General features: G+C 37.8%; 3 protein-coding genes across 3 annotated transcripts; 1 reads left to right on the top strand and 2 right to left on the bottom strand.

Moving 5' to 3' along the window:
• Positions 1–3557: 3557 nt before the first annotated feature.
• Positions 3558–5300, bottom strand: LOC121810409 (zinc finger MYM-type protein 1-like). The gene has a single exon (XM_042211183.1). It carries the CDS (start codon positions 5298–5300, stop codon positions 3558–3560), a length of 1743 nt encoding a protein of 580 aa, XP_042067117.1.
• A 4470-nt stretch (positions 5301–9770) lies between these two features.
• LOC121742287 (stromal cell-derived factor 2-like protein) lies at positions 9771–12984 on the top strand. The gene is made up of 6 exons (XM_042135391.1): positions 9771–10140; positions 10728–10868; positions 10981–11121; positions 12396–12445; positions 12526–12655; positions 12746–12984. The coding sequence occupies exons 1-6, from the start codon at positions 10042–10044 to the stop codon at positions 12827–12829; spliced, it is 645 nt and encodes a 214-aa protein (XP_041991325.1). The 5' UTR covers positions 9771–10041; the 3' UTR covers positions 12830–12984.
• A 1252-nt stretch (positions 12985–14236) lies between these two features.
• LOC121741647 (40S ribosomal protein S12-like) lies at positions 14237–16048 on the bottom strand. Its single transcript, XM_042134500.1, has 5 exons — positions 15934–16048; positions 15426–15471; positions 14802–15099; positions 14545–14610; positions 14237–14453 (listed from the first exon to the last, which is right to left on the bottom strand). Exons 2-5 carry the CDS (start codon positions 15431–15433, stop codon positions 14394–14396), a joined length of 432 nt encoding a protein of 143 aa, XP_041990434.1. The 5' UTR covers positions 15434–15471; positions 15934–16048; the 3' UTR covers positions 14237–14393.
• Positions 16049–16364: the final 316 nt, after the last annotated feature.

Consider the following 16364-nt stretch of genomic DNA (forward strand, 5'->3'; position numbering starts at 1 on the left):
TAAAATAGTGTAATACATGCATATACGTACGTGTAGAGTGTGTAGAGTAAAGTGTAGCAATATGTTATATTTATAAAGATATGCATAAATATGATATTAGGGATGAGGATTCACTGTGTAATTACACGTGTATTTTGGGTGATGCATCAAAGCTATAACTAATATCTTAGTTTAATAAGTTGATAGCTATAGTATAAAAAAGGGAAAGAGAACGGAAAAAGGGAAAGAGAACGGAGAGGCAAGGAAAATAGCCGAGAAAGAGGAAGAGAGTTTGTGTACAATTGTTAGTGAAATCTTAGAGGATCAAGGAACGTAGATCGGGAATCAAGAGCTAGTGTTCGACCAGGTTACCTATCGTGATAAGGAATAAGATAGCAGTAAAGTTTTGACTGACATGGGTCATAGGAACTCCACGTGTTATCAGGTTCGGCGGCTGACGCATATTGGTAACCTTCTCTTCCTCATCATTTTGCATGTAGATAAATGTATAGTATATAGAGTGGTGAGAGAGTTCCACTACTTTACAGGATATTTTGAAATATGTATCGGATAAGTGTTGGATTGAACTTATATAATATGGGTGGTCTATGAATTAGACATGTGTATTAATTGCTTTTATGTTAAGGGATTTATTTATTAAAAGAGTATACGTCAGAGGGGTTGAGGTGTCACAGTTTAGGTGGTATCAAAGCGGGGATAGAATCCCGCTGGAACATGGCATTTATGAATATCATATGATACTTTTTGGTTAGAAGTTTCATTTGCATTTCAATTATCATAAACATGTCTCACCAAGGAGAGAAGGGTCAGCCGCCCTGCATTATCAGTTAACTGTAAAAACATCTCATATACATGTTGCATCATATGGGGATTACCTAGGCTTTTGGAACAAAAAGTACATGGACCAATGATGAGTCAAAGAGGTAGAAACATTAAATAACACCGAAAAATGGAATTGTTGACTTTATGAGACTACTGATCCAGCCGTGACTGAGATATGGTTGAAAATGATAGAGATCATGTGTTCAATCAGATGAGTTGTATGTCTGAAGAACGTTTTGATTATACAGTGTCTCTTCTTTGAAGCAATATTTACTATTGGGCAGAAACAGTCCCACAATCTATGATACAACCTCTGGTACTCAGTTCAAACGATTTTCCTAGAGAATTTAATGATAAATATATGCAAGAAGTGTATTATGATGATGAAGCAAAGAGAGATTCTGTCTTTAAACAAGAACTATGTTTGTTGTTGATTATGAGCTGGCATTGTTTCAGTATACACGGTTTATCTAGATTGCGTGGTGTGAGTTAATTCAGTTGAGCTGCCAGCGGATATTGATTCCCTTGTTCATATACAAATTTGATATTATCACGGGTATAAATTAGTTGTCACTTCATCGAACTAAGGAAGCTTGTCATGTTAAAGAAATGGTAATATAATCATCGAGACGAGATCGAGTGATATTTAATGGTATCGACCAATTGCAACTTGTCTTATATTAGCTATATCGACTTTTCAATTTATTCGAAGTGGAAATCTCTCTGGATTAGCATCTGATCAAGAGACAAAATTCACTATTGAGTTACTACCGGGTACTGCATCTATTTCTATTCATCCTTATCAAATGTCTTGATTAGAGTTTCAAGAGTTGAATAAATAGTTACAAGAGTTTCCAGCCAAGAGATATGTATGACTCAATGTTTTATTTTGGAGAGCACCAATTTTGAAGAAGAAAGACGACACACTGCGACATTATATACACTATTGGAAGTCGAATCAAGTAACAGTAAAGAATAAATATCTATTACCGAGAATAGAAGACTTATTGATCAATTTCAAGGTATGTAACTGTCTTCGAGTACTGGTTTTCGATCAAGATACCATCAGTTGAAGATAACTAAAGAGAATATTGCAGAGACACCATTTTAAATTCAGTACGACCATTATGAGTTTTGGTTATGCCTTTCAAATTAACTATTGCACCTACAATTATTTATGGCATTGATGAACGAAGTCTCTCAACCATTCCTATATCACTTAGTGATTATTTTTATTGACTTACGATTATATTTCACGAAGTATAGACGAGCATGTTAATCACTTGCAGTAAGCATTACAAGTTTTGCGAGATAAACATCTTATTGCAAGGTTGGGATTCTCGATTATGGTTGAATTGATGAAGAAGTTATTACGGAAGATTTCTCCTCTTATATGGAGTGAAGCATGTCAAAACAGTTTTGATGAGTTGAAGCATTGATTGACTATGTCGTCTATATTGGTTATTTCCACAGGTATATGATATTATGTTATTTACAGTAATGCACTGCAACGTGGATTTGGTTTTCTTCTATTAAAAAAAATGGAAAGTTTATTGCTTATGCGTCAAGGACAATCACGAGTATATGAAGCTTCTTATTCTATTTCTGATCTGGATTTAGCAGTGTTGTTTTCCTTCGAAGATTTGGCATCCTTATCTGCATGGAGAGACTTTTTGAATTTCGGTCGATCAGACATATCGAAATATTTGATGAGTTAGAAGGAGTTGAATATGAGACATTGTATAGTAGAAAATGTAGAAGTTCAGTATATAGAGATTCTAGAAATGTCAGAGATTATTCGAGAAACTGTCCAAGATTGAAATTATTAAAAGGAAATTGAGAGCGACATGGGATAGACAGAAGAGTTATAAAGGTAAGTTGAGTCCTCGTTATATTGGTCCGTATGATATTCTTGAAAGAGTGGGACCATTGACATACAGTTAGCATTAACTCCAGAGTTGAAACAAATTCATAATGTTTTCTACGTCAGTATGCTTCGACGTTATCGATATAATCCTTCACATATTTTGAAAGATACTGATATACAGATTTCTGAGAAATTGAGTTATATAGAAGAACCTGTCAATATAGTGGACCACCAGATAAAGCAATTGCGGAGAAAAGATATTCCAATAGTAAAAGTTAGTTGGCGGAATCACAGGGTCGATGAGGCTACTTGGGAAACTGAAGAAAAAAAAATGAAAAAGAACTATCCACATCTGTTTACGGGTTAGTGATTTTATTGGATGCATTAACTCATGGAGAAAGCGAATTTTGCGGACAAAATTCTCAAAGAGGGGAAGGATTGTGACATCCCTAACCCGAAACATGCATTATTTTGCATATTAGCATATTTTATTGTCATTTTTAGTATAGAGATAATAAGTGTGTCATAGAGAATATATTAGTTGTTAAGATGACAGTTGAATATATAAATAGTTTTAAATCACAAATATTTTTTTAAATAAATATAATTATATATTATGTGTGTAACATATATTTTGCTTTAGTATAGTTAAAGTTAAATGAGCATGTTGTTTACGTGAAAATGTGGGCATGGAAAATGATGCATGGAATTATATATTACTATTATATATGTATGTACTTAAATATATATACATACAGTGGCGGACGCAGGATTTTAACGATGGGGGTCCAAAAATAATTTATAATAAAATTAGAAAAATATAAAATTAAATATTAATGTTTAAATATTAAAGGAAAAAACAAACATATCATAACATTTCTCTTCTATTCTTCATCTTCTGGAATCGCTGCATGATAGTTTCATTAGTAACATTAACAAAGACATCATTTTCAATGTAAGGAACTAAGCAATCTTGTAACAGTTGGTCTCCCATACTATTACGTAGAGAACTCTTGATGAATTTCATTGCTGAAAATGCTCTTTCCACTGAGGCAGTAGCAACCGGCAAGATCAATGACAACTTGACTAACAAATAAACCAATGGGAAGATTTCATGCTTTCTTGTAGAAACCATCTTCTGAGCAAGACCACCGATTCCAGATAACTGTGAAAAATTTTCATCTATCCACATATCAAAAATAAAGCTTTGAAGTTGAGTTTCAAGCTCATCCAAAGCAACTCCAGAAAATTCTGATGGATAATAACTAGCAAGGCGAAGCAGCTTCTCCAAATCAAATGCAGAAAATGAATCTCTAGGATCGAAACATGCCATACATAAAAGTAAGTCCGTGTTAGTTTCACCAAAATGATGATTTAACTCTTGAGCTTGCATGTCAATCACAGAACAAAATATCTCAACTCGAAAATAGTGGAGATTCTTCATTTTTTGAGTTCTACGTACTCTTCCTCGAGGTACAAACTCATTATCCATGTCAAGCACAATTATCTCATATTTGTCACAAAACTTAGAAACATCAGTAAGCAAAACTTCCCAACCTTCTTCCCTCATTATTTGCAAACGTGCTTTTGCTACTTTGACAAGATTCATTGCGTTAACAATGTCTTGATCCTTTTTTTGTAGCACTTGAGAGAGCTCATGTGTGATTCCCAAGATTTGCTTCATAAGATGTAACACAAAAATAAACTCAAAGCGATTAATAATTTCTGACACATCATCCGCTTCAGCCCTATACGAATCATCACCATTCTCCCCCACATATTCAAGAACATCAGCAATAGAAGAAAACAAATGAATCAAGTTGATAAGAGTACCATAATGTGAACTCCAACGAGTATCTCCAGGCCGCTTTAATGACATCTCTTGATTCAATCCTGTCCCGGTGGTAATTTCATCACTTGCAATCTTTTCTAGAATATTCTCTCTCTGTTTTTCTCTAAGTATATCTCTGCGCTTACAAGAACCTCCAACAACATTACACAAACGGTTGATAACATTATAAAAAGATCCGATACTTGTATGCTTTTTGGCAACAACGACAATTGTGAGTTGAAGCTGGTGAGCAAAACAATGTACATAATAGGCACTGGGATTTCTCCTGAGTATCAAACTTTTCAATCCATTGAATTCACCTCTCATGTTGCTTGCACCATCATATCCTTGTCCTCTCAAACTAGATACACTTAAATCATACATAGATAACAAAGAATCAAGTGCCTTCTCAAGTGAGGTTGCAACCGTGTCTCTGACATGCACTACACTGAGAAAGCGTTCCATAACGCATCCATTCTTGTCCACATATCGCACCACAACACCCATTTGCTCTTTGACTGATATATCTCGACACTCATCGATTAATATGGAGAAAAAATCATTTCCCATATCTTGTACAATAAGTTTTGTTGTCTCAACAGCAAATGCATTTATGATGTCCTTCTGAATTCTCGGTAATGTTAGTTTGAGATTGTCAGGAGCATTTTTTAGTACAACACTAGATATCTCATCGCTGCAAGAGGCAATAACTTTCAAAAGCTCAAGAAAATTACCTTGATTTAAGGATTCTTCGGACTCATCATGTCCGCGAGAAGGCATTCCTTGGATGATAAGATAACGAAGTGAAACAATCGTTGCATTCAATCTGCAACGATAATTAAGCTTCGATTGTGTTGACTGCTTTAGTAGAGAGACTTCAATGTGCTGGGGTTGGTTCATCAAATCCTGACATGCTAATCTACACCTATTATGCTCACTTGTATGATTTCCAACATGATCTCTTAATCTTTCTTTCTTGTCCCAAGCAGTAAATCCCTTAGATACAAAGGCATCTTGTCCATTTCCATGGAGTCTTGAGAAAAGATAACAATATAAGCAATAAGCAGCTTCCTTGGTAACACTATACTCCAGCCAGCTCTTAAATTCATCAAACTAAAGTGAGACAAATTTACGTTTTCGATTTCCATTGCTTGTAGAAAGGAAATTATGCTTGCGTGGTTGACATGGACCTCTTAGTAAATAAGCTCTACGAATGTCTTCTATTGAGTTTGTTGGATAACTCATTATGTCAGGTCGTTCCCCTGGATCACTTGGAAGCTTCTCTAAATCGACTTTATTTTTGTCTTCACTCGGTAACTCTTGAGGTTGGAGAAGTGCGGATCCATCCTATAGATCAACTTTATTTCTGTCTTCATTAGGTAACTCTTGTGGTTGGAGAAGTGGAGGTTCATTCTCTGACGGAGATAAAACCGCGGTAACAGGAGAAACTTTCTTGAAAAAACGATGCATCACCCTACATATAATAAAATAGACAATTAGTAAATATAAAAAAATGACATAACCAAATAAAAGGCTGCCAAATTTACAAATCAAATCAAAAATAAGGAAAGACATATTATAAACTTTATTAAACAGAATTATACAGTGGGACTCCAAAACTATTAATATAAGCATAACATATGTTGAATGAAAACATGCCACAAAATTAAATTGGGGACAACTACTAACTCAATGAAACACTGCATAATTAAATAAAATGCTCAATATGACAATCACAAACAAACAAAATAAATGTTATTCTATATCTAGAACTAGAAGATATATATATAATATAAAGCTCAAAGCCTCAAAACACCCAATTTTCAAATAGAAAAACAAAATTTCTCTCACTTGATTTTTGAATGCAAAACATCAGAATATGAAATTACACGTAGTGCCGTTAACTCTGGTCTCTGGAGATGGAGAAGCAATTTTAAATTATGTAATGGTAATTGGAGAATGTGTAGCGGCTGGAGTGAAAAATTGGCCGAGAAGATTGGATTTGGGATATTAGTTATCTAGGTTTAACTCTTATTTAATATAAAATAATATTTAATTTATTTTAATGTGAAATTATTAAAATACCCCTGAAATTTTTAAAAAATATTGGGGGTCCCAGGGCCCCCCAAGGCTCTTCTTATGTCCGCCTCTGTCTAGTACGCATGTCATGTCATTACTTAAAGACTTAATAAAGTGCAATTTACAAATTGAGTTGTTTCGAAGGTTGAAATGAACTGGTGGGCTCTGAAGATAGAGATGGATTTGATAATAGTGTTTAAAATTTGAAATATAAGATGGAATTAGAGCATCCACAGTGGCGGCGAGCGGACCAGCTAGCCGATTCCCGGCGCTGGCCGGTCCGCTCGCTGAACCATTGCAGCCGGCGAGCACCAAATCGGCGAGAAAAACGGCGAGCGCACGCCGATTCCCGGGCGCTGGCCGATGCGCTCAACGATCTGCTGGCCGCCATTGCAGGCTCCCGATCGGCCAAGCGATTTTTTATTTTTTATTTTATTTCATTTTCGAAACACTATATATATGCGATTTGCACGTCATTTTCATTCGCACCACTTGTTTTAACGAGTTTTCTCTCTATCTTAATTTCTGTACAAGAGCAACAACGCGAAATGAATGGGATCACAACAACGAATCTACTCCCCTGACGAGCGGGTCTCAAACTCCCACGGTACCCGTGGGAAGTGAATGGGGTCCGATGGCCGGGTACTACAACATGTACCCTTGGCAGCAGATGATGCCCGGGATGGCATCCGGGGGTAGTATGCCGGGATGTCAGGGGATGTAGGGTGGGCCGGCGATGCCAGGCGGGAAGGGGGTACCCGGGATGCAGATGATGCCGGGGTGGGCACCCGGGATGCAGATGATGTCGGCGTGGCAGCCGGGGATGCAGGGGACGCCGGGGGGGGACAACGTCTATCGCCCCAGTTTTGATTTTTTGTCTGCTTCTTCGCACACATCGACCCCATCGGAGACGCAGTTCACTGGGTGTGATACTTTCTCCTTAGAGGAGTTGGGGATAGATCTCGGGGATGCGGACACTCCCGCTCAAATGGGGGGAGTGGGGCGGGGTCGGGGCGCGCCAAAGAAGAAGAAGGGGAAGGGCAAGAGGGTGGTCGGCGAGTCGTCGCAGCCGGCTGATGACGACAGCCCGGCACGGAGGAAGTGGACGGATGAGGAGAACGTCGCGCTGTCCAAGGCGTAGGTGAGTGTTTGCGATGATCCCCTCGCCTCGAACAATCAGAGGATCGTCAACTTGTGGGCTAAAATAGCAGCAGCCTACAAGGCATTTTGCCCGGATGGGAGGCCACACAGCGGGGAGGAGTGCCGGAAGGGGTGGGACCGAATCAGGGCTGGGGTCTCCCGATTTTCGGGCTTGTACACCAACGCCCTCCGCATGCAGACCAGTGGCCAAACTGACGAGGACTGCAGGAGGATAGCGGAGAAAGCCTTCCCCGTGCCCGGGATTTATAAGGAGTTCACCTACTGGAACTGCTATGAGGTGCTGATGGACTCCGAGAAGTTTCGGGTAGGTGTCGATGCTGGTTGGCCGAAGAAGCAACGACTGAACTATACCGGTGATTACAGCGGCGGCAGCAGCGGCGGTTCCCACGACCTCCCCGAGGATGTTCAGGAGTTCCCGTCCCCTCCCGCGTTTACTCGCCGCACTCGCCCGGTTGGTCAAAGGCAGGCGCAACGGGCTCGCCAGGGGTCCCAGGAGGTCCAGTCGGCATCCCCCTGTTGGCAAGTCGACATCCGAGCTCGCCTTCTTCGCACGTCAACAAACGCGGGCTCAGATGTACAAGATCTTAGCTGACTGGAAGGCGGCAACTGACCCCGAGGAAAAGAGTTTTCTTCACTCAATGCTCGTGAGTATGCGGGCCGATTTGGATGCCGCCGCGGCACAGTTGGGGGTCCCGGATAGCGGCGACAACGGCGGCGGCGACGACGACGACGACGAGGAGTGAGGCGGAGGCGGGGGGCTCGTGTGTGGAAGCGGAGTTTTTTTAAAAATTAATGTAATTTTTTTTAATTAATGTACTTTTTTTAAAATTAATGTAATTTTTTTAATTTTATTATTATTATTGAATTTTCTCGTATCTGTGTCGTAAATTTAATTCCGTATTTTGTGTGATTGTTAATTATTTGTTTTTTAGTGCTGATGATATGGCTAGCCTATTGCTTGTCCTGATGATATGGCAGGAGGAGTTTTTAGTGTTGATGATGTGGCAGGAGGAGTTGTGGCTGGCCTATGACTGACCTATTTGCAATTGATAATCTTGAAAAATTGAATAATAGTAGTAGACTTGTAGTATAGGTATCTACTTATATCGATTCAAGATAGATTTGTACACTTAGGCCATCCACAACGCTGTCTCTATACCGTCTCTTAAACCGTCTCTTAACTACTATTTGAGCACTATTTGAGGGCCCCACTGTCCTTTTTTCCTCAATCTCTTAACTAAGAGACGGAACCTGCAACGCTCCGTCTCTTAACCGTCTCTTAATTACTATTCATTCAATTTAATTTATAATTTTTTTTAAAACCCAATTCAATTTAAACAAACACACTTTATTAAAATTAAAACAAAAAAAAAACACACAAAATAAAAAAAAACACACAAAAAATTTTTTCAATTTGAGAGAAAATTTAGATGATAGGAAGAATAGATGTGTAGTTGTGTGTAAATGAGGATGGGTTTAGGAGTATTTATAGAGTAAAAAATTTAATAAAAAACAAAAAAATTATAAAAAAAAAACAAAAAAACGGTAATAATACCGTTACAAATTTTTTTTTTTATTTAAATTCGAATTTTTTTTAAAAAAAAATATTTATTGCGTCAGCACGTGACGACGCCCACTCGCGGGCCGGCGAGTGGGCGTCACGCACGACGCCGGGCTGCGCCACGTCGCCTAGGCGCGTGGCGAGACAGCTCGTCTCGTGGCTCGCCGAGGCGAGACGCGCGACGAGACGGGACGAGATGGAGGCTGCAACGCGTCTCGCCGGGGTCTCGTCTCGCTGAGACGAGACGCGAGACGCCGGCGAGACCCGTTGTGGATGGTCTTAGGCAATGCAAAACTACAGGTCACATCCCAATACCCAATAGGAGAAGCGCACGTCAACAAATGTACACGTGGAACAATCCAATTCGCAGGTTACTCAAGTCACACGTGGCGAGCCCCAATCTCTAATTCCAGTTTAATCTCATTAATTAATCAGCCCACATTGTGCAGTTGCTCGATCGACGCATTACAAATTCAATCGAAAAAATAGCCGGAGCTCCGGCACCGCATAGAAGCTTTAACCGTGGCTCCCCCCGCTTCTCCGCAGCACCAACACAGTAACCTCACCCGCAGGAAATCCGCCCCGGCGTCCGCCTTCTCCGCCGCGTCTTCGTCGGGTTCGACACGAATAGTCTATCGGGAGTCCGTTGGCCGATCCTCCGATCCGGATCTGAGCCTGCCATTTTGGCAGAAGACTTGGTTCATCGTACTGTTGCTAGTGATGGCCGTCTCCTTTTTCGGTCTCGCGATATTCCTGCTTCTGACGCTCGACTCCGATTATGGTTCAACACCGGTTTCCGCCGCCTCCGAGGGCGTTCAGGCAAGTCATATTTCTCCTTGATGTAGTTTTCTGGTACAGTGAATTGTATTGGCTATTTGATCGGTAAGCTTTAGGTATTTTTCATCTTAAAAAACTAAAAATTGATTTATTTTGAAAAGCTAGAGCTCGAAAATTGAAGATTTATGTTCCTGTTTATGCGATTGGAGCTATTACGGTTACGGGGAATTAATTTTGTTAGTGGTGAATGTTAGTGCATTGGTGAATTGATTAATATTTGTAGTTTGTTATCTGGTGGGATCGCCTAAATATATCACTCCTCGTTGATGTGATTTTATTTGATCCCTGCGAACATTTTTCGGTTTTTGTTTTAGTTCTAAATTACGTTTGATAAGTATGATTTCCATGAGAACTGATGAATAAGGTATTGAAGATTGGAGGGCAAATTGTATGGCCTATGGTTTTACTAGTGAAAAACTAAGAAATCTATTTAGATTCAGGTGCACTTTTACGGTTGAAGACAAGCTAATTTGGTTGTTTGTGGGAGTGTGCTTTACTGACTCGAATGCTGTGTAGCTAGCTGAAGTAATTTGTCATTGTACCAATGTGCTTCCTCAAACATTTTGTAGATATCATATGGTTCAGCCATCAAGCTGATGCATGAGAAGACAAAATTCAGACTGCACTCTCATGATGTTCCTTACGGCTCAGGCAGTGGGCAGCAGTCTGTTACTGGTTTTCCTAATGTTGATGATGCCAATAGCTACTGGGTATGTCAACAGTCAGCACTACATCGTATGATTGTAATGATGTAACTGTAATTTCTTTGTGCATGTGATCGATTAATGTTTCTGGACTGTTAAAGAGATTGTTATTTTGCAGATTGTCAGGCCCGTACAAGATTCATCTTCAAAGCAAGGAGACTCAATCAAAACTGGAAGTCTTATTAGGTTGCAACATATGAAAACTAGGAAGTGGCTGCACAGCCACTTGCATGCCTCACCAATATCAGGGAATATGGAGGTTAGTGTTCATGAGTTTGCTTAGCGACCTTCTCCCTACATCAAATATTTGAATTATCTATCCTTGGGTCTGTTTATCTGGCTCTTCAACTGAGAGTATTATTTCTTTTACTATTCTATTTCATTGTGCTGAACTCCACCATTCTGGTATTATAATGTGACCTTCACTGTTACTCAAAAATGTTTTTGGCTATATATTCCTGTAACCTGATTGTTAATTTGACATAATCAGAGCATGAATTATCAAGGTCGGGTTTCATTACAATATTAAAGTTGCATTTTGATTAGGGATGTAAATTCAAGGAATTTCAAATCTGTCAAAATTAGTTCAGAATAAGGGTTGAATATCAAATATCTTTGCTAATATCGATATGATATATTCATATATATTTCCAAACTCTTCAATCCATTGAAATCTGGTAATTTGACATTAGTTTCTATTACCCCAATAGAAATTTGTAGAAGCAAACATATCATTCTTTTACTAATAATATTTATTGTGGAGTTTTAAGCTTATATCAGTCCTAAAATTTAAAATATCACCATGTCCTTTTTTCTATTGGCAGCTTGTTAAATCCAGAGTCTATAAGTTTAGGTGGGACGCAGCTTTCTGAGCAAAAATCTGAACTTCTTAAAGTTGATTAATGTAATATAGCTTACGCATAACTCCATGTGCATGAGTTTATTGAGAGAAGCTAATGCCAATAAGTCAGCTCCTATAAGTACTAAGCTTGCAATGCCATCTTCTTGTGGCACTAGAGTTAAGATGCTATACACTTCTGCATGGAGCTTGTATTTCTACGACCTATATGTTTTGCAGTTGTACTTCCATTCATTTAATACTGTGTGGCTGTCTAGTATTTTCTCAAATGGAGTTTTTCAATCCCCTTTGTATCCCACTTGCAATACATGAGTGACTTGTATTAATACATAAGATCCTTGTTGCCTTCGTTCTGAAAATCATCGTGTCTGGTATACTTATTAATAATATGATTAGATCTTACTAATCAACATTGTCCATGGACTATGTAATTGTTTAATTGACGTGGCCATGTTTTTTCTAGAAAAATTATTCAACTTAGTTGATCTGAAAGGGAATTTTCCTCTTCCCGCTGGTCAATGCAAATTACAAAATTTGAATGAGTTTCACAGTAAATACATTTTTTATGTCTTTGTTTAGATACTTATATAGATCCATTGTGTTTGATATTCCATTTTGTATTGAGTGTTCCTATTATTGTCTTAAGCTTAAATACGTGATGGAAAAATATACAGGTCAGTTGCTTTGGCAGCGATACCGAGTCTGACACTGGGGATCACTGGAGGTAAAGATATATAACTATGAACCTTGTGGGTTATGTGATTCGGCTTCGGCATTCATTGTGTTTGTTGTGTGTGGCTTCAGTGTTGAAATTGAGGGAAATGGAAAGACATGGAGGCAAGATCAAAGGGTAAGGCTTCGGCATGTAGATACTGGTGGGTACCTTCATAGCCATAACAAGAAATACCAACGCATAGCCGGGGGGCAGCAAGAGGTAAGAACTAAGAAAGAAATAATGACGGATTAAAAAAGTTGCAGCATCGATCTGGATCATAAATTCATATAGTCTGTGGTTATGTTTCAGGTGTGTGGTGTTGGTGAGAAGAAACCCGATAATATTTGGTTAGCAGCAGAGGGCGTTTATCTTCCGGTTACCGAAACCAAGTGAAGTTCCTCTCGGCTCCCGTAGTAGTAATGACTAATCATAGTTAAGAGATTTCTGTTAATTTACTAGGGAATTGCTCTCCCATTTCTCCTATATTACAGAACACACTTGCATTGAACATTGCAAAGTTTTGAAAATAGTTTCATGTAATTTCCTTATAGTGCATCTAGACTTAACTATGAATTCCACAACTTATCTCGCATGTTCAATTGTGGTTGAAGTAGGGGTGTTATCGTTTCGTATTTGTGACACTATTCGAGTATTTGCATTGATATTCGGATATAAAATTTGAATATTCGAATATCCATTTGTTTTCATAAGTGTATTTTCAATGGTTTATATCGATACCAAACGGTATTCATCTCTTAACAGAAACATAAATATCTGTACATGTAGGGGTGGGTAATGAAAATTAGTTTTTTTATCTCAAGAGCTAAAAGTTATAAATACATTATATTTGTAGTGAAATTGTATTTACATTAAAATATATTGTACTCCAAAAAAGCGAAAGTTTTTCCCTTGTGGGTTTTAATATTTATTTTATCCAACAATGAACTATATTTACCATAAATCTTTGTGATCAAATAATTGAGAATGGTACGTTAGTTTTTTATTTGGTTAAGTAACTCTTTATATTTGGATTCGATCGTGGTTGCAGCAGGAATTACGATGAATATAAGTCGTAGTCTTTATTTGGTGATGTTTTTATTAGTTGGTGCAACTTGCTAGTTTTACGCTGGTGATCTGCGCGGGACTAAAAAATTACTCCCTCCGTCCCCGATTAAGAGTCACATTTTTCCATTTCGATCCGTCCCAATTAAGAGTCACACTTCATTTTTACTATAAATGGTAAGTAGATCTCACATTCCATTAACTTACTTCACTCACATTTAATTATAAAACCAATATAAACAAGTGGGTCTCACATTTCACTAACTTTTTCAACCAACTTTTCTTTATATTTCTTAAAACATGTGTCCGATCAAAGTGTGACTCTTAATCGGAGACAGAGGGAGTATTTAAAGTAAATCATAAATAACAATATAACTAACTTACATAAAGTAATAACAGAAATAGTACTAGGTGTGATATTATGTGAAACAAAGTTCTTTACACTGTTATGATATGGCTTTTTCAATGTCAAAATAATTCCACTAAGTTTTTTTAATAGCCACTAACATGTTTTTTCATATTTTTGCTATTAACTTAAATTAAATCATTCAATATATTTATTTTAAATTTAACATCTCATTTAAATTTCTGGTAGGGAGTGTTTGTCACCGTCGTACATATGAGCCATGTAAATTATGATTCATCAAAATTAGAAATGAATATCTTATTTGGAACAAATTGAAAAGAAAAATATGTAATCTTAGTTGAGAAAAGGGAGTACTCAACAATAAGAGGACGTATCAAAAATCAAGAGCAAAATTTCAAATATTGTCGTCAAAATTTCGGTATAGAAAAAAACAATTAAAACAGACATACTAAAAGCATAGTAAAAGAGAGCTTCTATTTCTAAAGCCCTAAATGGTTTTCCATAACAACCAACTTCACCGGGAGCTTCTCAGTGAGACTTGACATACTCTTGCACGATGTGAAGCCCTTCACTCTCCTCACCAAAATCCTAAACCACAACAAACTCAAAGTCAGGCTCTTGTCAATCAAATCTCACCACGTATTGAGAAGAAAGAAATCCATCAATTTCACAACATTACCTTCACCACAACACAAGCAGCTCCGACAACCTTCCTGGCCTTGCCTTCAGAGTCAATCTTGCACAACTACACAAGCAACATTCAACACTAGAATCAAATAATATATCAACAATTCCCGAGTAAGAATAAGACAACCGGCTCAAGATGATCTGTCATCACCACAGTTGTCAAAGACAAATCATATGTGGTAACGGCATAAATCAAAGATGACATCCTAATTTCGAGGCAGTAACTTAAAACCATCAGAATTCACTTACACCAGCCCATTCCCCAAGGGTCTTGGCACTTGCAACGGAAATAAGGTTGACATTGTGATCGGAACACAATGCTTTGACCAACTTAATGTAGTCAGGTTGGTCGCAGTCCTCCGCCAACACACACAAGAGGGCAGCATGCTTCTCAATGGCCTTTGCGGCCTCATGAAGACCCCGAACAAGACCTCCATGTGCCATCGACTTCTTGAGCACAAGCTGCAGAGCAGTCATGATATCCATAGGCTCACCAAGGGTGGAAGCCGCCGCCGCCACTGGGGTATCAACAACAACAGGCTCTTCTCTGCAAAACATCCAGGTTTTTAGAATCCGCATTCCACGTTGACAAAATTGCATTCCTAATTGGTCTCTCTTGAAAATAACAAAAAATCTGAAAATGGAATTAAAAGATCTTTCCATTTGCTTTAGTAATTGAATCACATTCACATACAAAGGAAATTCAACAGATATACAAATCCAAACTTAACATATCACCACCTCTTCTCTTAAAATCGATTAACTAATTCGACAAATCACTGTCAAAGATCTGTGCATTCATTTTAGAAATTGTAATCATAATTAACATACAAAATTAATTCAACAGATATAAAAAATTGAAGAGCTTCTTACCCAGACATTTTGGATTCGGGCTAAAGACGGATTCTATTTATATGAACTGCAATAAATCAAACAATTACACAAATCAGCATAATTTACATAAGGTGTGGATCCAAAGGCTTACATATTACGCATGACAAGATATACATATAAATTGTTATTGCATATAAGAACTCTGTGTTGAAAGTAAATCGTCCAAAAGATGATATATGATCTAGCAATAGATATAAATCAGACGAAACTAAACCACTAAACGAACAATGCGAGTAGCACTTTTCAAAATTCAGAAACCATAAATCAACACTAAACTCCGAGATCAAATTAATTCAGAAGCCAATTATTTAAATAACAGAACGTCAATTTTTCTATGCTAAATTCTGATAGCTACAAAAAAAGTTACCAGAACAAAAAAAATACAAACAATAGCATCAACGTAAATTGAAGAAAACGTAAGAAAATAATAACAAAACGTTCGGAAACGAAACAATTAAAAGGAAATAGTGAGAAACAGGTAACGTACCTGCGGCTGCGGAGCAAAGTGTTGAGCTGCAAACGCAAATAAGGGACCAAAATAAACGGTGTTCGTCGCAATTTTATAGAGGAGGATAGAAAGAGAAAAACCCCCAAACCCTAGTTTTTGTGGACTTTGGCAAAATGATTTCAGCCCAATATGCTTGGCCTAGGAGCCCAAGCTTGAAATATTATGTGTCGTTATATATTGGTGTTTTAAAATTGGGTATGATCGAATTTGCACTCAGATTCGAAGACTCATTGCTTCAAATCAATGCCCAACATTTGAGTAACAACTCTCTATTGCAAGTGATCACCAAAATTTCAAGAATAAAAATGCAAAAGACCCTACATTAGAATCAAAATTAAGCATGAAATTCACCCCAAATAAACATCAATAAATCAATTTTCTTATCATAGGAATGAATAAAGAGCTGTATA

This window comes from Salvia splendens, chromosome 7 (genome assembly GCF_004379255.2).
Source record: "Salvia splendens isolate huo1 chromosome 7, SspV2, whole genome shotgun sequence".
Classification (NCBI taxonomy): Eukaryota; Viridiplantae; Streptophyta; class Magnoliopsida; order Lamiales; family Lamiaceae; genus Salvia; species Salvia splendens.

What these genes read in the sequence shown, in the direction of transcription:
- LOC121810409 (XM_042211183.1), bottom strand. Translation starts at nt 5,300, where the DNA reads ATGCCTTCTCGCGGACATGATGAGTCCGAAGAATCCTTAAATCAAGGT.
- LOC121742287 (XM_042135391.1), top strand. Translation starts at nt 10,042, where the DNA reads ATGGCCGTCTCCTTTTTCGGTCTCGCGATATTCCTGCTTCTGACGCTC. An exon ending in CAATATCAGGGAATATGGAG is followed by an intron (nt 11,122 to 12,395) that starts GTTAGTGTTCAT and finishes AAAAATATACAG; the next exon opens with GTCAGTTGCTTTGGCAGCGA. An exon ending in TAGCCGGGGGGCAGCAAGAG is followed by an intron (nt 12,656 to 12,745) that starts GTAAGAACTAAG and finishes GTTATGTTTCAG; the next exon opens with GTGTGTGGTGTTGGTGAGAA.
- LOC121741647 (XM_042134500.1), bottom strand. An exon ending in CCCTTGGGGAATGGGCTGGT is followed by an intron (nt 14,611 to 14,801) that starts GTAAGTGAATTC and finishes TTGCTTGTGTAG; the next exon opens with TTGTGCAAGATTGACTCTGA. An exon ending in CTGCTTGTGTTGTGGTGAAG is followed by an intron (nt 14,454 to 14,544) that starts GTAATGTTGTGA and finishes GTTGTGGTTTAG; the next exon opens with GATTTTGGTGAGGAGAGTGA.